A 23542-nucleotide genomic window follows, 5' to 3' on the forward strand; every position below is an offset into this window, starting at 1 on the left:
TGTACCTGGTGTCTGTCACCAGCTTGGCCACAGCCACATCTGTGCCTGGCTGCAACACAGTCCCTGCAAACAGGCTTGCCAGCTGGACCCAGGACCTGCCTGGTGATCACTGGGCCAAATCCCGACTTCCCAGCTTGGCCTTGGACCTGCCTCCCTGCCACAGCCCTGCTTGGCCTCCCGGAGCTGCCGGTGTGCCCAGCCACCTGCCTTTGTCCTCCCTTGCACCTCTCTGGGGCAGTGTGGGGCTGAGCCCTGCCCCACTGCCTGGGTACTGTGGCAACCTCACGGCTCCTGGCAGCGATGTGGGAGCTACCGGCTCAGGGACAGGCCGAGGTGGCAGCTGTTGTTCCTGTCCTCTGTGGGACCGCTCTTGGATGCAAGAGATCATCTTAGGAAGGCTCCTTCAGCAATCGCTATTCAAATATAAGTGGCATAGAGTCATTTGAAAAAGTATCAAATATTTTCCCTGTTGTAGTCCCAAGAAAACAGGCCTTTTCTTCTTGCTTACTTCTTTCTTGCTTAAGAATCATACAAGTTGTCAAGTTTACCTTCCTTGTTTTTCCCAGAGGATGCCCTCCTCCACTCAGAAAAGGATGTCAGCCACTCTCCCGTTGTAATAGGTCATTTCTTTAGAGAAGACCTATCTTCAGCACATTCATCAAGCATCAGAGCTAGCAAATACTAACACTGACTCAAACACTGCCTAAAACCAAGAGACTTCTGATCCTATTTCTGTCTCTTGGGATCCTTCTCTCATGTCACCAGAGAATTTCATTATCTGTGTAGAAAGACAAGCGGGCTCTTTTAGGTGGTCTTTATATAAAGTAGTTAAAATAGTTGCCAGCTCAGTTCAAGTGGCCTTTGACTTGTGGGAATCAATCAGTTTCCCTCTGTATTTGTATAAATATTTGTAGGTGTCTCTGTACTGTTCTGTTACTTTACAGACTGCATTGTCTTACCTATAAAACACAAAAGTAAACAAGCCTCAGGCTTTTGACCTTTGAATTAAAATGTGCCTGGGACATCCTGAAAATCTTATTGAAAGCATCTGGTGGTTTAAAGGAGCTAATTAAATTCATCAGCACATATAGGATCAGCATTTTCATGGTTTAAAGGGTCAGAGAAGAAAGTACAGTCAGAATCACCAAACAAGCGATTAATGAGATTCCAAAAACATGTCAGAGCTGGCAGAGGTGAGCGGGGCTGGGAGGTGGCTGCAAGCTGGTGCAGGACGGGGGCCCTCCCCATCCACAGTGTGGGATGCTCCCCAGCCCTGGCACTGGCCACAGCCATGCTGGTCTGCTGCTGGGAGGGGAGCAGGCTGCCCTAGGCACCATTTTTAGAGCCAGAGACTTAAAAGCTCTCGGTCTGGAGTGGCAGAGCTGGGCTACTTTGCACGAGGAGCTGGTTTCTGCCCTGAGCTTGCATACAGTTTCCTTGGCATGCTGCGGCTAGGGCTTGCATCTGCCTTGTGGCTATCATCAGGCTGTGCACAGGAGTGATGGGGCAAAGTGGGTCCTGGCCCCGTGCTGGGGGGGGGGGGGGGGGGGGGGGGGGCAGAACTGTTGCCCCAAACGCCCCTAAGAGCCCCCTGCACAGGGTGCTGTGATTGCCAGGACACAGCTGCCCTCAGCAGGAGTCTGATTCTCACCCCACTGGAGGTGGCTGCCCTGCTCCCTGCCAGCACCAGCAAGGTGCAGCCCCGCAGCCCTGCCTGTCCCTGTCCTCAGACTGCAGCTGCAGGCCTGGGGAGGCATGCTGATAGGAGGTGGTGGAGCCACACGTCACCAGGCATGCACTTCCCTAGATGCTTAGCCCAGGGGACAGACCATGGGGAAGTCTGGAGCAGAGCGGGCCAGGCTGGCAGGCAGTGCACTGACTCCAGTCCAGCTCTTAAGAGAGAGGAAAGTGTTTCTCCAGTGTCTTGCACTAAACAGCCTTCTGCCTAAGGCCGCTGAAATCTTAAGGGGCAGACACTTGCATGCGTGTGCATGTGTGCTGGGCTCTGTGCGTGGGGATGCACTTGCGTGCAGGTGTGCACAAATGCACATGTACATATATGCATATATGCATATGTGTGTGCGCGCTGCACGGAAGAGGAGCAGATTAAGGCATTAGGTCACATGGGAGCTACTGCTGCACAGACCCTACCTGGGATTTGGGTTCTTACAGTTAATAGGATCGCTGGAGCTCAAGGCCATCATCCCATCAAGATAAATGTCTCTAGTGCCCACTTTTAAGCAATCTGAATTCAATTAAGCTAATTGGAAAACAAGTAAAGAAGGATTGCATTAATATAGCCTTATAGCATGAATCTCCACTCCCTCCCTCAGGGGGAATGGCTGAGCGCGGTGAGCCTAACTGTCAGAGTCCACGCACCAGGCCCATGCCGCCCTGCTCCCAGAGCACCCACAGCTGGTCCCACACTCACAGCACCCCAGCTCCACGGCGGCTCAGGCACTGCACTGCACCGGGGGCTGCTCAGTGCTTTCTCTGTGATTCCTGCATGCCACAGAGCACCCTGTAAGTGATGGAGAAAACACAACTGCTCTCCAAGGGGTGGATAAAGAAAAATCTCACCAGAAAAAAAGCAGGAGGTGACTGTCAAGGTACAGCAGCAGCTTCCTCATACATGAAGCTTTCAGAGTTCTTAAACTGCATGCTTAAGAACTTCTTGGGAGAAAAAAAAGCAAAGCCAGTTTTTCCTGGTTTTGACAACATCTGTTGGATGATACAGAGCATGCAAACTGCAGCATGGTACAGGTTCCTGCTGAGTGAGTACTCCCCCTTCCCCTTGACGCACTCCCCACCCCGACCCCACCCCCCGACCCCTTCGATTTGCCGTCTGACCTTGAAAGTCCTGTTTATCTTTCTGTGAGGCACTCCCTGCTGCACATCACTGCTCTGGAGAGCAACGTCCCACCTGCAGAGTGACTTCAGCTTCAAATGTCTGCTCTGCAAGGCAGTAATTATTTCAGCTTGACATAAAGAAAAGACAGGAGGAAAGGAAGCAAGAATCTGTGGCATTTTATGCTGCTGCTTTCATTGTGTAAAGCCACATCCCATACGTATGTCTCAACAGCACCAACAGGATCAAAACTATTCCCATGTAGTCTTCACTGGGCATGCACAGGAAGGAGGTTATAGCACACAGCTGTGCTTTAGAGATTGTCAATCTTGAGAATTTTTGCTACCTTCCAAACGTAAGTTCAGCAGTGATTGTTCTAATAATACATTGCAAAAAAACCTAAAAAAGGTGCTGGAAGAGGGGCTAGCTTTTGGAAAGGCAGGTAAGAAATCCCACTTTTTTCATCCCATACTGAATATTGATCCTGATTGCCCCTGCAAATTTCCAAAGGTAAATGGTCTTTGCAAAGCTGTGATATACCACAGTATCAATTTTTGAGACTACATACTAGTATGACACACATCCCAGGGTCTCTGTGGCAGCGAGGGATTTAGCCAACAGCCAATACATTAGACTCAAAGGGAAATGTTCAGACAGTTACCTTTCTTTGCCATCCTAAACCCTCTGTGTTAGTCTCTCAATTATCAGAGGAACCGTTAAGCCTTCCTCCCCCCCCCCCAAAGCAGCGCGATGCCTCATGTGTGTGTCAGGGCATCACAGTCTGTGCCTGAAACATGGGAAGAGAGAAAAAGAGACATCTGGAGCCAGAAGAGTCAGAGCTGCTCTCTGTTCCACGACAGGATTGTAGGCTTTTTTCAGATTTTTGCAGATTGTGACCAAGGAAGTCGCTTCCTCTTTGTACAACTCCATTCCCCTGCAAGAAGGATGCTATAGTGGTAGATGCAGTTTTGTACAGCAAATACAACTGTAATAATCTACTGCCGAAGAAAGAGGGTTCTTCTCTGTTCGGGAGGAAGGTGTGCCTCATGTACTTTGTGGGTTATGTACCTGGCTTTGGGGCTGGAAGTTTTTTTGCCGTACATTTGCATTGTGATTATAACAGCAAAAAATCTGAGTCTTGTCCCTGCATTTGAAAATTTTGACAGGTGCCCTAAAAGCAGCATCTGTGCCAGGACCCAATGTCCTTTACAGCACTACTGCCAGACCAGAGGCTGGCTAAAGGGTTGTTGCTCCTGTGTCTCACCTTGCTATCATTTTTTTGGCCACAACAAGCAGAAACAATTCCCAAGTTTGCCCAGGGCTTCTGGAGGGACAGGCATGTTTTGTGCTGGTTGTGAGTGCTGTAAAACCCCAGCTCCAAATTAGAAGAAATTAGGGACATTGCACAATTCATTCATCTTCACTAATAGAGTTCTTGGGAAATACACATGTAGATTAAAGGAACACAATGGCCCCTGGCTGACTGCTTTGAGTACCCTCCAATGCCCCTACAATGGTATTGACTTGCTTTTCATATTGTGCACAAAAGCCACGCTAACCTCTTCTTGTCTCTCCTGTCGGCCTCTTCCCCCTTTGCCAATGGATGGCTGAGTTCTTTAGGCCCCAACCCGCTCCCCTGCCTCCTGTCCGAAAGCAGTCAGTGAAAGCAAACCTCACCTGGAGCTAGGAAAAACTGAGCGCTTCTACAGGGGATTAACTTTCGGACATCAGGCCATAAACTTTATAAAGGTGCAGGCACTGGCAGGGGCAAGCACTGCCAATCTTTGTTTTGAAGCGATTCAAATCTACACAAAATATCTCCTGTTGGGGTGGGGGTGGGGGGGGGTAGCAAAAATGAAGATTTGTTGAGGGTGAGGTCGTACCTTTTATTAGAGTAGCTAATATATCTGGAAGAAGCAGCAGCAGTGCTGTTTTTCATTCACATACAGACTCCACAGGCTTGACACGGAAGCATCTTCAAAGCTTAGTGCAGGCTGAAAACCACTCTGGATGTTACTGTGCTCACCACGGCAGCTGGGACGAAGGATGGCTGGTGCCTCAGAGGAACTGGCAAGTGCTAGCATAAAAAGGGACTAAGTGACGGAAAGAGAAAAGCTGGAAAAATACTGATGCAGGGAAGGAGTAAGTTGGAGGCAGAGGACACAATGCCGTTGCCTGGCCAGTACTGCGTCCAGCCCGTGCCCTCCACCAAGCCAAGCCCCCAGCAAGGTGGGGGCTGCCTGCCCTTCCGCAGCATCCCGCAGCTTCCCCCGGGGCCTGGCCCTGCCTCTGGCCGCCCAGCCCCGCTCGCCCCGTGGAGGATCGTGTTCCGGGGCCAGCGCTTCTCCCGGGGCCTGTCCTATAGCAACACCTTGGGCAATTTCCTCAGAAACCATGTCCAGCGCCTTCCCCGGACTTGCGAGGGTCGAGAGGCTGAGCCCCTCCCGCAGAGCTCTGCAGAGCCCGGCCGCCCCCCGGCCCGCAGGTCCGGCCCCGAGGGCAGCCAGACGCAGGGCACCTGGCCCGGCCGGGGACCACGGCCCCGGCGCTGTTACCCCCGCTGCTCTTCACCCTCCGCACGTGACACCGCGCGGCGCCGCGGCACCCTCCTGGCTGTCACCTCTGGAGAGATCACCTGTGTCACCGGCACCTGAAGAACGCCAGGGCCGGCCGACGGCTGGGGCTGCCGAGGGAAGGCGGTTCGGGGAGGCGCGGAGATCCCGCAGCACGGCCCCGGGCACTGCCCCGGACACCCGCTGGCTTGCCGACCAGGCCCCCCCCCCTCCGCGGAGCCCCCGCTCCCGGGCCCGTCCGGCGCGGCCCCGGCCCGCGGCCCCCGCCGGGCCGGCCCGCTCCCCCGCACCCCGCGGCCGCCGGCCCCACGGCGGTTTCCGACGGCGCTCGGCCTGGCCCTGGCCCCGGGGCTCCAATTGCGGGACTCGGCGGGGCGCCCGGCCTGGGCCAGCCCCCGGCAGCAGCGGGGGCCGGCCCGCCCCGCCTCGAGGGCCCCGGATGGCATCGCCCGGCGCCGTCTGGGGCCGGGGCCGGCGGGGCGGGGCGGCCGGCGCGGGGCGGGGGGCGGTGGCGGGCGCTGCCGGCGGGGCCCTGGGGATTCCCAGCCTCCCCCGCCGTGCCGGAGCGGCGAGGGGGCCTCGCCTTCCCCGTCGCCCACCGCCCCCCGGCACTCCTACCCCGCCCCAAGGAGGCCAGCCCGCCGGGCGGTGCCGTGCCAGAGCTGCCCGCGCCGCCCCGGGGCCGGACGAGGACCGCAACGCCGCGCCGGGGCCGGCCGCCCCATGCACCCGCCCGGCGCCCCGCTCGCCATGGCCGAGGGCGCCTTCTCGCTGTCCGCGCAGGCGGCGCGGAGCCCCGGGGGGAACCCGTCGAGGCTGCACAGCATCGAGGCCATCCTGGGGTTCACCAAGGAGGACGGCCTGCTGGGCCCCTTCCCGCCCGACGGCAGCGCCGGCAGCGCCAAGGAGGCGGACAGGCGGGGTCCCCGGCACTGCCTGCCCAAGATGCCCGTCGAGCCGCCGCCAGTCGAGCCCCAGGGTCGCACCGAGCGCTTCCAAGGTGAGCGCGGCGGGCGAGATGCGCCGGGGGGTGGGCGGGCGCCTCTCCTCCGCTCCCTCGGCGGGCCCGGCGGGGAGATCGCGATCCCCGTGACCCGCCCTTCTTTCCCTCGCAGAGCCGTACTGCCCCGGCAGTGCCAGCCCCGAGCTACCCGCCGGCAGCAGCGGCGAGGGGAAGCCGTCGGACAAGGAGCAGCCCAAGAAGAAGCACCGACGGAACCGCACCACCTTCACCACGTACCAGCTCCACGAGCTGGAGCGCGCCTTCGAGAAGTCCCACTACCCCGACGTGTACAGCCGCGAGGAGCTCGCCATGAAGGTCAACCTCCCCGAGGTCCGCGTTCAGGTAACGCCCGCCCCCGCCCCACCGGCGCCGGGAACCCCCGCACAGCCCGGCGCGGCGCCGCGTTTCCGGCGCCGGGAGCCCCCGGCCCGGCGTGGACCCGCAGCCCCGGCGGTCGGAGCGGCGCCGGCCCGCGGGCCCGGTACCCGGCCCGGCACCAGCGCCGCCGGCCGCTTCTGGAGATGGCGCCGTCCTTCGCGGCGGCCGGCGGGAGAGGGGGAGCCCGGGCTCGTTTTCCGTTCGGCGGCCGCGGGGTCGGGCCTCCGCCCGGCCCGCCGCTGCCCTTTGCCTGGCGCGGCCCGGCCTGGGCAGCCGAAGCCGCGGTGCAGCGGGGCAGCAGCTAGCGGTAGGCCAGCGGGTGGCTAGTGGGCAGCCGAGCCGGCTCTGCGGCGGGGCTGTCGCCGGGCTGCTTTCCCGCAACGCTGCTCCCTGCCGAGCGCAGGGCTGCCGGGCCGTGGGGGAACGCGGCAGGACCTCCTGCTGCCCTAGCTCGGCACGGTGGCGCATGCAGCATCTTTGCGTTTCCCTCACTCCGTTGCGTGCTGCTGCACCCTGGGGAGAGCCTCTGCCTCGGCAGGGACAGCCCCGTGGCCTGGCTGATGTGGCTGTGCTTGCAGGTGTGGTTTCAGAACAGACGGGCCAAGTGGAGGCGGCAGGAGAAGCTGGAGGTGACCTCCATGAAGCTGCAGGACTCGCCTATTCTCTCCTTCAACTGCTCCCCCCAGGCGACACCCATGGGTCCTCTCAGCAGCAACCTGCCCCTTGAGACGTGGCTCAGCCCACCTGTGGCCAGCAGCACGGCCCTGCAGACCCTGCCCGGCTTTGTGGCCTCACCGCAGAGCCTGCCTGGCAGCTACACACCACCGCCCTTCCTGAACTCTCCGGCCGTGACCCATGCGCTGCAGCCTCTGGGGGCAATGGGGCCACCGCCGCCTTACCAGTGTGGGGCCACCTTTGTGGACAAGTTCCCCTTGGACGAGGCAGACCCGCGCAACACCAGCATTGCCGCCTTACGGCTGAAGGCCAAGGAGCACATCCAGTCCATCGGCAAACCCTGGCAGACAATCTGAACTCCCTCTTCAGCGCCTGGGACAAGCCCACGGGGAAGACCGGTCCTGGGACAGCCAAGGGATGCCCCTGACCCGTTCTGGCTCCTCCAGACAGCCAGGCAAGGGAGGGCTGTCCTTTGCGCCAGCCTTTCCCCCACACCTTGACTTGCTTTGTATTTTGTGGTCCTTTTACTTCCCTTTTCCAAGTGCCCTGCAGAGTTAGGGGCCTGATCATAGCTTAGGAAAAAAAAAAAAAAAGTCTCTTTTGCTCTCCCTCCTTGGCTGGACGCTTTAGTTGCAATAAAAGCTGCAGTAGGGTGAAGAGCTGTGTAAGTAAGGTGGCTGGGAACCGAGGCCTGCGTTACCAAGGGAGGGTTTTCTGCTTTTGCACCATTAAATGGCATGACCTGCATGAGGGCTGCACATTGTGTTTCTGCACCTGAACAGGCTGCTTGGGCCAGACCCTCCGCTGCCTGTGACGCACAGAGGGGTGGGACAGGCCAGGCGGTGGGCCCTCCTCCCTCCTGCTGTGGCAGCAGGACCCTGCCCCACTGGCTGTGAGTGCTGGGGCCTGCAGACCCGTGGTGGGGAGCGCACCTGGCTCTGGCTGCCTGCTCGACAAGGAGGGGCCAGGGCTCTGGTGGCCCACGGGCCGGGCGCAACACTCCTACAGCTGCCCTACTGGGGCAGCCCTGCGTTTTGGTGGGCTTTGTCCACCCCCACCCCAGCAGGCTGGGGTTGGCGCCAGTCCCCTGGCCCTTGCTGCCTCTTCAGGGAAGGGGACTCATGGGTGCTGCCAGGCCCCATGCCCCCGCAGCCCAGCCGCCCGCAGGGGAAGACAGGCAGTAGCTGACTGGGTGCTGGCTGCCTGGCTGGGTGGCTGGAGCCGCCAGTGGGAACCTGCCAGGTGCGTCCTGCCCAGTGCAGCCCCCGAGGTTGGCACAGCGCAGGGCCATGCTCATTCTCCCACCCACCCAGCGCCCACTGCCAAGCTGCCGAAACTAAAACTGCAGCATCTTTATTTTCCATTATCTCTGTTACTGCCTGTAATGGGGCTGAGAAGCTGTAACGAAACACCCCTTCTCCTCCACTGGGCACGGGGTGCTCTACACACTCTGGAGGTTGTGGCAATTAACATTTCTCATTAGGGAAGAGAGAAGGATGCACAAGTGCCCTCATTGTATCCTGGGATGATTCAATGCAGACTGGGAGACCTCTCCTTTCACCATTTCCCATTCGTTGTGGCCAGACAAAGGCTGGTGTCTAATTATATTTTCACAATCTGTGCGTATCTTTTAAGAGTCCTGTCAGAAACAAGTATGTCAGCTTTGTTCAGCTTCACTTCAGAGAGCTTTTTAACCTTAGACAGCAGTTTCTAAACATCCCTTCACAGCCTTCTCCACAGCAGCCCCCGTCTATTGTCTGGAGAGCTGCTTTTACAGATGATAATGGGAATCCCTCTATTTTGCAATGCCTTTTCCTCTCTCCCTGGCCTCCCTGTGGATCCAATCCACCTCTCCAGACTGGAGTGCATGCTGCACCAGGGCCCCAGGCCTTCCTTCCCTGAGCTGTGTTGGTCCTGGGGGTGCCAGGGAGGCCCAGTGAGTGGTCCCTGCCAAGTTCCAAGGCAATGTGGCCCTACGTGGGCAGGACCTTCCTGCTGGGCTCTGGACCTGTCAGTGTTTGTGTATCCGTGGTGGTGCCCAGCCTCCCCAGCCCACAGCTTGGTGCTGCCTCGTCAAAGAAAGTACCATGCTGTCAAGAAAAGAAAGCGCTGTTGCTGTCGGGACCAAGGAGATATTTTGCTAACTTCTGGTAAGGAGACCTGAGTCAGCTGCTGGGGTGAGGGGAGGAGAGCAGAAGCAGTACCCACTTCAGTTTTCAGGCCTTACTCCAGTGGTCCTTTCACAGGTGAGCTTTGTTTGCATTACCAAGGATGCAGAGTTTGCCAGGCAGTGGCCACAACGGAAGGATGTTTTTTGGTGTGCTTGAGAAGTGCCTGCACACCCTGGGCTGCATCAGTAGTGCACACACACTAACAAACGATGGCACAGGCTGTGCACACTCTTCCTCCCTGGGGGCAGGAACAACTCCACTTATCTTTGTTGGCTGCAGTCCAGCTGTGGCTCTGGTGCTGAAAACCCTCCTGTCTGTGAGTACATCTGACTGTTGCCCAACAGCTTTTACCTGTCCTTACTGCTCGTGATTAACAGGCAATTCCCCAAGATTCCAGTGATGCTTTTCCACATTTTGACACTACTGCCCTCTCTGTTGCCTCCAGTTCTGTATCCTGCAAAGCCATTGGAAAGACGACACCCCCCCACCCCCCCGGGGTTCTGATCAGCGCTGTAACTAGCACTGATGCCTGGTTACTTGAGATCGAAGTTAGTTAGTTAAAAACTAACAGTAGATAGAAACACAGTGACAGGACAGCAGAAACAGCAGCTGAAGAAACCTTTTCACTTCTATTAAGCACCTGATCCAACACCTGCAAGCAAAAAAGAAAGGTTACGCCAGGCTATGGTGTTTGTTGTGTTTGTTCTTTTACTGACACATTAAAGCGGGTCTTTTGTTATATGTGAACATGTGAACCCTGTAATGAATGAACTGTGTGCAGTCATGTCCTTCAAGGAAAGCTATGAGTTTATTGCTAAAAATAAGTATTTTAAGCAGCTAAACATAAGTGAAAAATATTTACCTGTCTGTGCCCAAACAAATAAAGGGACAGAGGCATATGCAAACTCGTATCTTTCCTGTACCCTGTCTAGTTTCCTGTGTTCCTACACTTTCTTTCAAATTGTCCCATTCCATTTTAAAAGCCCATTTGTTCATTTTGTTGTAAATATCTTCTCCTTCTTAATTGGGTGCCGAGTCTAATAATCCTGCCTCGGCTTGTTAAGTGTACAATAGCAGTCAGAGTTAATGACCCATTAGTGATTAATTCCTTAAACAGCATCTAATTGCTCACTGTAAAACCTTTTCTTAAAACTGGATTAAATCATCTAGATCCTTAACCACTTCTTTACTCTAACTTTGCTAAGGCTATTAGCCTGGCCTTTTCTGAGTGATCTTTCTTCTTTTGCTTAAACTGTATTAGCAAGATAGCGGGTTTAGTGCCTATATTTGACTACTTTGCAACATCTGAACTTCTAAGGAAGAAGAATACTGATAAAAGACTGCCAGTGAAAATACTATGAAATTTACTCCTTTGCAATGAGACAGTTGCAGACAGTGAATGTTCTTTCGCAAACCACAGCACACCACCTTTTTGAGGGAGAGGTGGACTCATAGGACAGGGTCTGTCAGCGGTCGTAGCTACTCATGGAAGTGTATAGGCTTTGGCGGGTGAAGCTGTAAATACTTCTTAAGAGTTTTCCCAAAAAAAAATTGGTTTTCACTCAGTGTCCTGGATATGAGGCAGTTGGCAAGGGCTGCCCTGAGAGACTCCTGGGAGGGATTGCTCCATGGCAAGGAATCCTTGCTAGCCTTCCATGGCACAGATCCCTGCTTCTGGGAGTACTGCACCTCCCTTCTCAGCGTGGGGCAAATAACTACTGAGGGGGCACGAACCTCACTGGGAACAGGAGGCAAAACAAGATGTGTCTGCTACTGGTCAGACTGGACTCTTACATTGCCAAAGGGGCCTTGGGGAGGGCAGCTGATGTCAGAAGCCAAGGAGCTCCTTCCCCTTTCCTTTCCTTCCCCATTTGTGTCTCACTGGGTTGAACTTACCTTTCTTCCTTCCCACCCCTGGTCAGAATCTTGTCAGTATTCAAGAAAACTAGCAAAGATACCTGACCTACATAAGACAAGGAGAGTTTTGACATGAAGTTTAGCTCAGTTGCTTTCCAGTGGAGCGAGACCGGTGCTCTGTCCAGGCCTGGTCCTCAATCCCTGCTGGATGGGGTCAGGAGAAGCTGTCATCCCCCCGGAGCAGCAGGCTGGCCATCATGTTTGCTCCTCAGCCACCTTGGGTCACAGCCCCTGTGAGAGGGAAACACACAGAGCTCAGTCACAATTTAAATATCTGTTATGAGCTGTTGGGGTTGAGGGCAATACTGTCCCCCTCCTCTGTTGAGGACATGCCAGTGTCTGCAGGTGAGATGGAGAGTTGGAGGATCTTCTTTCTGTCTGCCTCAGCTGCACCTGACAGGGGTTTCAAGTAAGAACGTTTAGTGACTTACTGTTGAAAAATCTCACTTACCTGTTCAAAGCTCCTGGCTGCACCTTTTATCAGTTCAGTCTGTTGGGACATATGATGAAGTCCAACTCCAACAGGCATTAATTCAAGGGGCTTTCCTTCAGCTACAGTGTTTTTGGGCTGGACACTCAGGTTCTTTCTCCTATGCAGTCAAGCATCTTCCTGTGTCACCAATGCCACGGGTTATAAACCTTGGGACTTCTTTATCAACTTCCTTCAGCAGTTTGTCAATCACAGAGTACCCATTTAAAAAATCCTACCACAGGAGAAAATGTTGGAATGAAACAAACAAAAAGAGAGCAGAGCAAAAAGCTAGTTTGACCAGGACACTGGTGGCTCTGATAACATTACCAGTTTTTCTTGTAGAATAAGTATTTTCTCTCCTCTCTGTGAGCATCTCTGTGTTCCGCCAATGCATGATGTGAAAACTGGCTGACATTTGGCAGTCATCCCTCTGTCATATGACATTTCTGCCCCACTAAGAACTGTGAAATCAGCTCTGAAATGTTTGGTTTTGTGTAGAAATGCAGTTAAAGTCAGCTAGGCAAAACATTCAAAAGAGTTTAAATGGAGGCAGCAGAAATTTGGGTGGAGGCAAGAAGAGGTAAGAACTGAAGCTTTGGCTGCTGATGCAGGAGGGAGTGTTGGAGTAAATAAAGAGGATAGGTGGTGTTCCAGCTGCTGACCAGTGCAGGTACGTCAGATCTCTCTCCTTTGATTCCATCTCAGTGAAGAGGCAGGGGCAGGGAGTATAAGGCGGGCCTCTGGGTGAATCCAGAATGTCAGCAAGGGGGATGCTAGTTTTAAGGAATGCTTTTAAACCAAGGGCTCCTCAGGAAGACTGGCTCACCAGCAGCTTGTTATTGCTCAAAGGCCTCGCTGACTGCAGCATGACTCAAAACCAGGACAGCTTGTATGGCAGGAAAACCTGCTATTGTTCGTGGCTTCACAGTTTATCATGAACTGGTCATGAACACGCTGCTTCCTCATCCCTTCCCCACGACATCCTAAAAAATACCCTTCCAGTTTATTTTATGCTGCATCTGTGGGATAGGGGAGTCCCATTTTACATGCAGAGAAACTGAGGCACAGAGAAACATGATTCAACCAAGCTCAGACAGGGATGGCACGACTGAGTTACCTCATAACTCTAGTGCCATTTGAGGGCTCTTTGAGTATCGTAAGCCTGCCTGGCACTTATGGCACCAGCTCTGCAAGAGACCCCCCTGTTCTTTCAGTTCCATAGCTGGAGGCCAAGGATGCTAACAACAGCAGGTGCCTGTGCTTAGCATCCCACCTGGAGCCTGTACAAAGATCTCTTAAGTCTTCAGACAGTGCTTTGGCTTCTGTGCCAGGCTTCTTCTCTTTAATTTCTTGGGTGTACAACACACACACATATTCACTCCAGTGACCTTGGCCACATGAAGACTAAAGCCAGGTTCCCAAGCACGTTCTTGTGGTGCCCCTCTTATTTTGCTCAACTCCTTCCTCCACTCTGCCTTTATCCCTGCCAAGGCTGGGCAGGGGAAGGTTGGTTGGAACGTGTGACCAAAGCTTTCCAGGGACGGCCTAGCATCCCCAAGGGTACCTGGCACTAGCTAAGCTGCAGCCTGTTTTGTGTAATGTGCGTAGTCGCTAGGGACCCGAGGGCTTGCCCTCCACTGTCCCAGAGCAGGCTGCCTCCTGCTCCTCCTGCTCTGCTAGGGATTCCTCCTACCTCGTGTCTTTCTGAGCAGCGTTCCCTCTGGGTGTCTGGGCAAAGTGTGTAGGCACTGCTGTCCCAATCCGGCCCCGCACGGAGCCAAAATCAAACCGCTTGGCGGCAGAAGCCAGGCTGCAGAGAAGCCTTCTCACAAGTCCTGCCTGCCAGGAGGGCCGGTGGCCTCGGAGGTGGGGGGAGGACAGACCGGCACCCCACATCAGGAAACCTCCCCATGCTGCCGTGTGCCCCTGGCAAGACTTTGCATCGCCTTTGGGCAAGTGGCAACGGGGACAGAGGGAGAAAGACAGCATTTTTAAGTTCCCTTGAAACGGGGAAGCATTTTTAAGTTCTAAAAGGCCCGGGACAGCACTCGAACATGCTGGGTGCTCCCTCTGGCCGGCACAGGCCGGGATGTCCGCCGAGACGACCGAGTGCTGCCCCGGGAGCCGGGGTGTCAGCGCTGAGGCGCGCAGGCAGCCCCGCGGCCTCAGCACCGCCGCGCCCGCCGCCGTTCCGAGGCCCGCGGGGCTGCGCGGCGCGCGCCGGGGCGGGGAAGTGGCCGCCCCCCCCGTCACCGCTCCGGGAGCGCGCCGGCACGGCACCCGCTGCGAGGGGGGCCGCAGGAACACGCGTCACGCACCGGGGCCGCACCGGGCAGCGGCCGCCCGCCAGGCGCTGCCGCCTCGGCCGCGCAAAGACACGAGCGATGGAGTTTGGAACCGTGCCCGCGGCGGCCCCTGGAAAGCAGCCGGACGCCCCGCTCCCCCGCGGCTGGGGTCACCGGCACCGCGCGGGACGCGCCGGGAACCGCAACAAACGGGCGCAGCGTCGGGGCGACCCTGACACCAGAGGCACCGAGATGGTACCGATCTGCCCGGGAAGGCCGCGGAGCCCCGCCCCGCCCCGGCCCCGCCCGGCCCGCCCCGCGCGCCCATCCGTGTGGCTAGGGCGCCGCCTGCTGGAGGCGGTGGGAGCTCCGCCGCCGGTCGGGGTCTCCGGCCGCCCGCCTGCGTCAGCGCAGTCGCTCCGAGCGAAGCCAGGCAGCTGGCGGTTCCGTCCCCGTGCCCTTCCCCCGACGGCGAGGTCGGGGGTCCTGGGGGCGCCCCGCTCAGCGCTGGCTCCTGCAGGCGGCCCGGGAGCGGCTGCCCGGGGCCGTGCCCGAACGCCGTTTGAGCAGCTCCGAGGCTGGAGGCTGCACCGCGCCCCCGGCAGCCTGTGCCCGTGCTTGTGCTCGTGCCCGGCCACCTTCACGGCGAGAACGGGTCCCCTGAAGTTCCAGGATGCCCGCTGCCTCCGGCCCCCTCACCGGGTATGGCGGGGAAGGGCACGGCCCTCTGTACGCCCCTCGGGTATCCCGTGCACACCGGCAGGGCCCCCGAGTCTGCTCCCCTCCGGCCCGCTCGGCCGCAGCCGCTCCTGGCTGAGGGGCTCCAGCCCCGTGACCGCCCCTCTGGCCCTGTGCTGGGCCCTCTCCAGCTCGTCCAGGTCCCTCTTGTACTGGGGCGCTGGGAACCGGACGCGGTGCCGCAGGGGCGGCCTCAGCAGCGTCGGGCAGCGTCACCCCCACCCAGGCTTGCTGCATTCGGACGGCGGTTCCCCGCCGCCCTCACGCTGCGCTGCCGGTGCTGGCCCTGGGGGAGAGGCTCCCCCTCCTCGCCGGGGCCTCCGACGGCGCGGCCGGCCGGGGAGGGACAGGGAGCAGGGGCACCGCTCGGCCGCAGACCCAAACGGTGTCACGCCCGGAGGCAGCATCTTCCTCCGGTCTCACGCGGCCACGCAGTGCCACTGAGCCGCGGACGGCTGGCGGGGGCGGTGTGCAGGGCAGCGGCGGGAGGCCGAGCCCCCCGCAGCCCCAGGGCCGCCCCTCCCGGCGGGCACGGCCCCGCCACCAGCCGGGCAGCAACGCCGGGAGGAGCGGAGCTTCGGTGGAAAAAGGAATCACTCTGTTCTTCCTTCGTTACTAGCTGTAGCACAGCCGACTTCTATTATATTCACTCGAATAAAAGTATAAACTCGGTCTTTTTATTAGTACTATTTATTGCGATTGTTGAAACGTCATGTAGTTTTGAACTAAGAGATGAACTGATTAGGTATGCAAGTCGTGTAATTGATTGGAAGACCCTTCCATGACAATTTTTATATATATATATATATTAAAGCCATTCAAGTGAGAAAATGCAACCTTGAAAATGAAGTAGAGTTTAGTCACTGCTGAAACATACAAGAATACATGTATTTAGGTATTTTACACAAAGGAAATCTTGTCTACAGAAAAGAGACCTTGTTGATTATCTGATACAATCAAGTGCTTGTGAAATGCAGTCTCTTAGGGAAAGTATTCGTTTCTTCATGATTTAGAGACCACCTTTCAGCTTGGAGTGCTCTCTTTCATATTCCCAACTTGAAGCAGATGGTCCATCATCTAATAAAAAGAAAAACGTTATTTATAGACCAGCGCTGAAAAAAGTCATTCACTAAGATAATAAGCCTAATATGTATCTGCTCTGTGTATTCACATAACAAACATATTCCTAATAATCTTTTCAAAACAGACCTCATCTGTCTTGGTTAGCATAATACCCAACTGCCCAAGTAGGAGGAAAGCCATTCTCCCAAATCATTCTGTCTGCCTTCTCATTTATATAGTGTCTCACCAGTGTTGAAAAGCTAAGTCACAGAAATAATTTAAAGCTTCCCCTCACACACACACACTTTACACTTAGGCCAACTTGCAGAAGAGACTTCCCTTCTGATTTTTAACTACTTTAACTGTAATTTATTTACAGAATAGAGAGCAGGCAAGGTCTTCCATTGCCTGGTACTAACTGAAAACAGAAGAAAACAACTCAGTGCACAACCCTAAGTCCAGTTCCTGGGACAATTATGTACAGTGCAGCATGAGCATTAGTGGGGAGTAATGCACAGAATTAATTTGAGCCAATAAGCAAGACCCTGAAATGAGTTACCCAAAGTATGCATCTGTATTTACTTCTGCAGCCTTCAGCTTTGGGGATTTCTGATCTTAAAATTCAAGTTTGAAAGAGTCCATGAAACAAAGTTCTCATAGTATGTTTCTTCCCAACACAGCCTGCCTTCACTTACATTCAGTATATGGGAACATAGAGTTGCACGCACACAGCCACAGACTCCATGGTTAGCATCTCTGCAAGTGCACACTCAGCCTATGAGAATTAATTATAGCCGCCTCGACGGCGACATGGTCTTGGGACAGCTATTCCATCCACTGTCAGTAGGGTTCATGCTTTACCTTTTGTTGGTCACATTTCAATACCTCAGTCCAATGGGCCATTTCACAAGGAACAGTAACCCACCGTAAATATGGTGTCCAGTTCCTCCTTGGATCAGTTTCTATTTCAAACTCCAGCACAGTATGTCTGGAAAAGTATCTAATGTCGAGTACAAGCTTCTCATATGCATTGCACCATGGCTGTCAGCTTACTCTACCTGGCCATCCTCCACCAGGGCAGATAGCTACACTCACCATTCCTGGACACGGACACCTTCATTAGCTGTGGTGCAGCAGCACCTTAAACAAGGGTGTTGTCTAACCAAGGTTTGTGCAACATGGAACCCCTCACATCCAGAAAAATCTACAGAATCAAAATCCAAGGTGGAGACAAAGTAACTGCTGAATGTTGGAAATCAGAGGTTCTAAAACAAAATTAGGTTCTGCAAGTTGTCCTGTATCTTAGCCACATGAAAGATGTGATTATTTTTTACTAATCATTGGAGAAACCTGTATATTTAAGGCAATAATCTCATTATTTCACATATATGTTCAATGTCAGACCACAAAAATGTGGATATTAATTTAGGGTAAAAGTACACACATGTGGATGTGATTCACCTTACCAGAGGCAACTTTCAGCCTTTTAAAGTATGATTTAGTAAATCATTAGATAAAGTAGATACCAGATACTTTTAGAAGCCAAAATATTTCCCTATTTACATAGCATAATGGAATTTCTTTATCAAATTTGATTACAAAGATGCACAATGCAGAGCTGAAGATGAGATAAATAGTTTCCTTTTTAGATAGTATTAATCACCATCATAAAGCCATGGCCAGAAAGAAATCTATGGACAACATTCATACCAGTGGTGTAAGATACTTAAATCATGGCTTAATTTAACAGGTACATTTTAACTTGTATTCAAATCAAAACCTGAAGTATTCACTGACATCCCTGCACCAGTTCAGGAAGGAGACTGGGCTGAAGTTAGCCCAGGAATATTAATTACAACACATTACAGTAAGGAAAAAAAAATATCTTTCCAGTAATGTTTTTAGGAGGTGTGTGCATGAATCTGTTTATTCTGTTTCAATGTCACCCAAAAGAATTCTGCAGCTATGTCAGCAGTGTGCATATATATATATACACACAGAGAGTAATAATGGTATTCCCGTACCTGAACAAAGGAGTTTCCTAGCAAATTCTGCAATTTCCATTGTGTCATTTAGACCCTGGTGACTTTCAGTAAAGCCTTACTGATACCCTCCCAAGTGCATTTTACAGGATTTTCCAGAAGAACAGGGGTGAATCTGTTCCAAAGTCTTGTTATCTTGTGAAATAGTGCTAGTAAGTACATCGACTTGAGGGATGAAGAGGTGGCTCCTAGGCATGTGTTACAGCTTATTAGTAGCCACAGCCTGATTCTGCAAGACCACAAGTGACCCCAGCAGTGACCAGCACCATCGGCTGAGGGAAGAGACTTGCACGAGGCAAAGCCAAAACTGGGAACACAAAAAACTCTCCCACCCAGCCGCTCTATCCACTGACTTGCAGTGCCTCGCGAGCCAGACAAGGTAACAGCCAGAATGGCCACAGAGCCAATACGATGTGGCTTTATATACAGAAGGCTTTGCCCTCTTCCTGCCCTCTGTAGTCACTCCTGTGTTCCATGCTAGCTTGGTTTTGCTGGGTTAGTACAGAATTTGGTGCCACCACAGTCACCTGAGCATGAAGTGCTAAAAAAAAAGAAAAGAATGGAAGGACCAAGGAACTTGAAGGGAATACAGACACTAAAATCTGCTCAATGCTTGCTGATTTCTGACCAGTAGCAAATCAATTCATAAAAAAATACAATCTGTGAGTGACAATCTGTAATCAAAAGTAGAGTCTTACTGTACTGAATGGCTAGTGCCAGAGATGCATTTCTGCTGCTTTCTGGACAACCCACAAGTTAGAAGCAGCTGATATGTTACTGTAAAACAAAATGTGGATATATGGTGGGGTTTTATGGGTTTTATCTTACTTACATCTTTCCAACTGCTATTGTCATCTGTCTCCCAGGTGTTCCTGGCATACCAGGGAAGTCCTCCTTTCAAAAAGTGAGCACTTCTATTTTCATTCCCTTCCAGCAGCCGCAGCAAGTATTTTGAGATTTCTTCCCACTGCAGATAGTCTTCCAGCTGCTTGATATTTTCAGGTAATGCCGAAAACGGTGTCTTGCTTTCTTCTTCATAAACATAAGGAAAATCTCCAGCACTCTTTTTCCCCATTAAATGTCCTGTAACAACAATGTCAGTGGCACGAAATTAACCAAAAGACCTATCGATATGGTTGTTCAAACATCAGCTGGAAGTTGTTATTGACTGGTAGTATGGAGGGAAGGGAAGGGCAACTGGGACGAGATGTTGTCGCAGTGTCACACACAATTAATTTCCTCTGCCTCTTATGCCACGTTGTCAGAGAAGACGCTGCTGAGAACGGGCAGGGATAACCCAGTATTTTGCCTGGAGCTGGGAGGAGGCACCTGGCAAGATTTGCTGGAATGAGAAGTGGATGGAGAAGCTGTAGGACTTGGACTTCTCCTGCCTCAGCACGGGAACTGTAGCGTAAGCCCGCGCTCCAGTGCCCTTCTAGGAGCTAAGCGGAACACACTTCTGGTAACCAGCGCTTTGCTGTCATCGGAGGGAGATCGCAGGTGGCCTCGGGCGGCGAAGGAGGCTGCTGCGGGCAGGGGAGCGGCAGCGCCTGCGAACGCTCCCCCAGGCCGGGCGCCCCGGGATGCCGCCGAGTGCTGGCTGCGCCCCTTGGTGCCGGCGGGTCCCGGCCCGCTGCCCTTGGGCCCGGGTCTGGCCCCGCGCACCTCTGCGGAAAGGCGGCGGCGGGAGACGCAGCGGTCGCAGGGGCGCAGCGGAGAGGGCGGCGCGGCGACGTCCTGGCCGGCCTCCGCGGCAGTGCTGTCCGCTCCCGGCACTCGGCTCTCCGCGGCGGCCGGCCCGCCCTCGCACAGGGGCTGCCGGCCCGGGGCAGCGCGCTGCGCCCCGGTACCGCAGCCGCGCTGGCTCCGCGCTGCCGGGCGGGACGGACTTACCCACAGCCCAGTGGCTGCCGCGGGGGTAGATCTTGGGGAGCGCGGGGGAGCCGCCGGGCTGCAGGGGAGCCGCGCCGCCCTGCGCCGCCAGCAGCGCCAGCAGCAGCAGCGCCCCGGCCCGCCGCGGGCCGCCACCCATCGGGCCGCCGGTGCTGCCGGCCCTCCGCCGCAGGCTGCTGCCGGCTCTGGCTCCGTCTGGGCGAAGCGCTGCCGCCTCCCCCCATTTATACGGACCCGGGACCGGGAGCGAGCGGAGCTCCTGTGCTTGACGCCTCCTCACGGGGCTGGGACTGCGGCCGCCCCCAGCTTCCCGTACCTCCGGCGGGGGTGAGGGCCGTTGCCGGCAACCCCGCCCCCCCCCGGCCGCCTCCCCGCCCCGGCGGGCTCCCGGCAGGGGGAGCCGAGGGCGTGCCTGCCCCGGGGCTCAGTCCCCCCGCTCCGCTCCGCCGCGCCGGGCCGGGCTGAGCCAGGTTCACCGCCGCCGGCGAGCCCCGGGCCGCCATCCGCTGGGCAGGCTCACCCGGGGCCGCGATCCGCTGGGCAGGCTCACCCGGGGCCGCGCTGCTCCCGGCCGGCCGGTGTGGGGCCCCCTTCGCGCCGCCCGGCCCCGCCCGGCGTGCTGCCCCGGGGGGCGTGCGTGGGCCGGCGGCCGGGCCTGCCGGTTCCCGCAGCGGCCGCTTCCAGCCTTGGCAGGGGCCGGCCGACACTCCCTCGGGGCCGTTCCCGCCATTACACTGGAAAACCAGAGGCTCCGCTCCGCACCCGGTCCACCCCTCGCCTCCCGCCGCCGCAGGTGGTCCCGGTGCCCGGGGAGGGCCACGAGGGGCCCCGGAGCGCCCGGGCCGGGTGCTGCCAGCGGCGCCCAGCCCGCCCGGGGCCGTCCCCCGGGCCCCTTTCCGAGGCGACGGCGGGCGCCCCTGGGAGCCGGGGCCAGGGCCGGGGCCGGGAGGTTCCCGCCGCCGCCCGGTCACGCTGCTGCCGCTGGAGCTGTTTGAAGAAGTTTCGTCTAAAGTGAGGCGATCTCCCTGCGGGAAGCAAGGGGCGGCTGGCGGCTCGGGCTGCAGGGACCGAACAGGTTGAAATGTTTTTACGAGAGCTTATGGGGTTGGGGGGAAGCTCCAGCGTTTTTTCGGTGGGAGGAATGTCTGTAAAAAGACCAAACTCAAAGGACAACATCACTTGAAGCTCTTCGAAATAGATCTTGTGCAGAGAGTTTATGTTAATTTCTGACATCACACAAATTCACTGTCACAGGCGTCAGTAATGCGACTCTCGGATGTACAGGACTTTCTCCTTCCCTCGCACAGAGACCCTGTAACCTCCCCAGCACCCGAAGGTGCCTGGAACCAGCCCGGTCTGTGACAGCGGATGACAGGGTGTCTGCCCTGAAGAGACGTGTGAGGAAGGGGCGGATGCGTCACCGAATGAGATGTACGACTGCAAAGGCCTGGAAGCAGCGGAACACTTGAACATGTTCTCAGCTTCGGGCAGGTAAGTAGCATCACCGAAGTCAAGGTGGATGAGTGGCAGAGGGATATCAAGCCCCGGTGTGCTGTGTGTCCTGGAGGAGAACGACAGAGGCAGGGCTGGAGTCGTGTGGAATCAGTACAGTATAGACTCTGATGATTTTGCTGTCTAGAGATCTGTGTCAGGAGGTAGGACACACAGTTAACAGAGCTGACTGTAAGGAACTTGCCAGATCCTTCAGCTAACCCTGCATGACATGGAACCAAACTATACCCAGTGGAAACTACCGTGGAAGTGAATTAACATAATTACTGGGCAAAGTGTCTAGTACAATGTCTTTTGTAGTCAGTTGTGTATCCTACTGTATGAGCTACGTTGTTCCCTTGTTTAGTCTTAGTTTATTGTATCTTCTTTTACTGATTAATGTGATTCATTCTTTTATTTTGGTTATTAATTATGCATTCTTGTTTAATTTGCAATAGTTTTCCCATGCCTCAACAATGAGTTTCACTGTGCAGCCTGCAGTACAGCTACAGCCAATGTGTGCTCTGTGCTGAGTGCAGCTGATCAAATACCATATTGCCATCTGTGAGAAAGCTGTATCATTGCAATTCAGGACAGGAAATTGAAAATTCAGGAAACTGCATTTTCTGGCAAAAAACCCCAACCCAACATACAAAGCGAAATATTTGGCTTTCCTAAGCTGCAGCAGCTGTACTGGAAGCGCTCTGACTGTCCTGGCCTCCACAGGCTGTTGTGCTGGACCTGACTCACCTTGGCCCTGGGCTGCAGCCACCAGCCCTGCTGTGGCCCCTGGGACCATGGTGTCCAGCGCAGCATGCCCTCTGCACAGCGTGGTTCCTGGTACCCCTTGTTTCAGCCCTGGTCAGTTGCTCCATAAGCCACCGACATGGTTCCCTCAGACCCCACTCCACCAGCCTGCTGAGCCAAGGGGAAGCCTGATGGCTCAGGTCTCCCCAGAACTACCACATCTGCACAAATTAACTTAGGAAGTTGGTTGTTTCCTGGTACTAGGCTCAGCACAGTACTTTTGTTGCTTTCAGCTGTTGCCAGTGGTTTTGCCTTTGTTGCTTTACGTAGGGCTCAGTGAGGATTAACAACATAAAGTCAAATTCTGGTCAGTAAGTTGTATATAGCTGCATGTAACACCTGTGCTGTTAGTAAGCTTTGGCTAGTGGTGCCAAACCATGAATTCTTACTCAGTTCCTCATTGCCTGTTAGTCCTAAGTCTCTTTTACCACAAATGCAATGCAAACAAATAAACCCTTCTCATGTTTTGTGTATATACTATGTTTTTCTACACTTCATGTGTTAAAGGCTATGCCTTCACACTAAGTCTCATTTTACACTGTCTTGAGCTGCTTTAATTTGAGATTGTTCCTCATACACTCCCATTTTTTACCTTGTATTATGGACTTAATGAAAGTTTAAGTCAGTTTGCCCTTTTGATGCTTAAAGTTACAGTGAAAAATACTGATTTAGAGAGTTGATCAAATCTGGGTTTAATTTTTTTTTATAATTAAGATTAGGTTTTTGAGTGGAGGATTTTTTTTGCCAGGAAAATCACATTTTCAGGGTTTTGTCATAAGACAAACACAATAATCTGTTTAACTTCTCCAAACAATAAAACTGGGTTATTTGAAGCAAACCACCAACAAAAACTCAGTCCGGGGATTTTCTGTTTTTCTAGAAAAGAAAACCAATAATTTTCCCCAAATTAAAGCAACCCTACAGGCCTATTTGTCTCTTTTAGTTTTACCTTTGCTCTCAGATTGACAGCCATCGTGAGAGCCTTCTCTCTTCATTGAGTATTTCCCATGGAAGTTTAGTCTTACCATTTTCAAAAGAAACAGACCCTAGTAAGATCTTTAATCCCATAATTTGCAGGTGAGTCTTGAGTCATGTGTACACAGAACTGACACCTGCAATAATGGACCTGAAATACTGAGCCCTCAGCAGGCTCCAAAACGTGTCTGTAGGGAGTTTTAGAGGTGAGC

The 23542-nt window shown here is 54.6% G+C and overlaps 2 protein-coding genes across 2 annotated transcripts; one reads left to right on the forward strand and one right to left on the reverse strand.

The window, feature by feature from the left end:
• The first annotated feature begins 5666 nt into the window (after positions 1-5666).
• On the forward strand, positions 5667-8224 carry LOC129783096 (retinal homeobox protein Rx2-like). The gene is made up of 3 exons (XM_055792785.1): positions 5667-6421; positions 6537-6766; positions 7381-8224. The coding sequence occupies exons 1-3, from the start codon at positions 6145-6147 to the stop codon at positions 7831-7833; spliced, it is 960 nt and encodes a 319-aa protein (XP_055648760.1). The 5' UTR covers positions 5667-6144; the 3' UTR covers positions 7834-8224.
• A 7508-nt stretch (positions 8225-15732) lies between these two features.
• On the reverse strand, positions 15733-20376 carry LOC101923611 (gastrin-releasing peptide). The gene is made up of 3 exons (XM_055792810.1): positions 20058-20376; positions 18997-19247; positions 15733-16137 (listed from the first exon to the last, which is right to left on the reverse strand). Exons 1-3 carry the CDS (start codon positions 20194-20196, stop codon positions 16084-16086), a joined length of 444 nt encoding a protein of 147 aa, XP_055648785.1. The 5' UTR covers positions 20197-20376; the 3' UTR covers positions 15733-16083.
• Positions 20377-23542: the final 3166 nt, after the last annotated feature.

The sequence above is a fragment of the Falco peregrinus genome, chromosome W, assembly GCF_023634155.1.
Source record: "Falco peregrinus isolate bFalPer1 chromosome W, bFalPer1.pri, whole genome shotgun sequence".
NCBI lineage: Eukaryota > Metazoa > Chordata > Aves > Falconiformes > Falconidae > Falco > Falco peregrinus.

Excerpts from the sequence above, each read along its gene's own strand:
- LOC129783096 (XM_055792785.1), top strand. The coding sequence starts at position 6,145 with ATGCACCCGCCCGGCGCCCCGCTCGCCATGGCCGAGGGCGCCTTCTCG. Across the intron at positions 6,422-6,536 it reads TCGCACCGAGCGCTTCCAAG|AGCCGTACTGCCCCGGCAGT; the intron begins GTGAGCGCGGCG and ends TTTCCCTCGCAG. Across the intron at positions 6,767-7,380 it reads TCCCCGAGGTCCGCGTTCAG|GTGTGGTTTCAGAACAGACG; the intron begins GTAACGCCCGCC and ends CTGTGCTTGCAG.
- LOC101923611 (XM_055792810.1), bottom strand. The coding sequence starts at position 20,196 with ATGGGTGGCGGCCCGCGGCGGGCCGGGGCGCTGCTGCTGCTGGCGCTG. Across the intron at positions 19,248-20,057 it reads CGGCAGCCACTGGGCTGTGG|GACATTTAATGGGGAAAAAG; the intron begins GTAAGTCCGTCC and ends TTGTTGTTACAG. Across the intron at positions 16,138-18,996 it reads ACAATAGCAGTTGGAAAGAT|ATGATGGACCATCTGCTTCA; the intron begins GTAAGTAAGATA and ends TCTTTTTATTAG.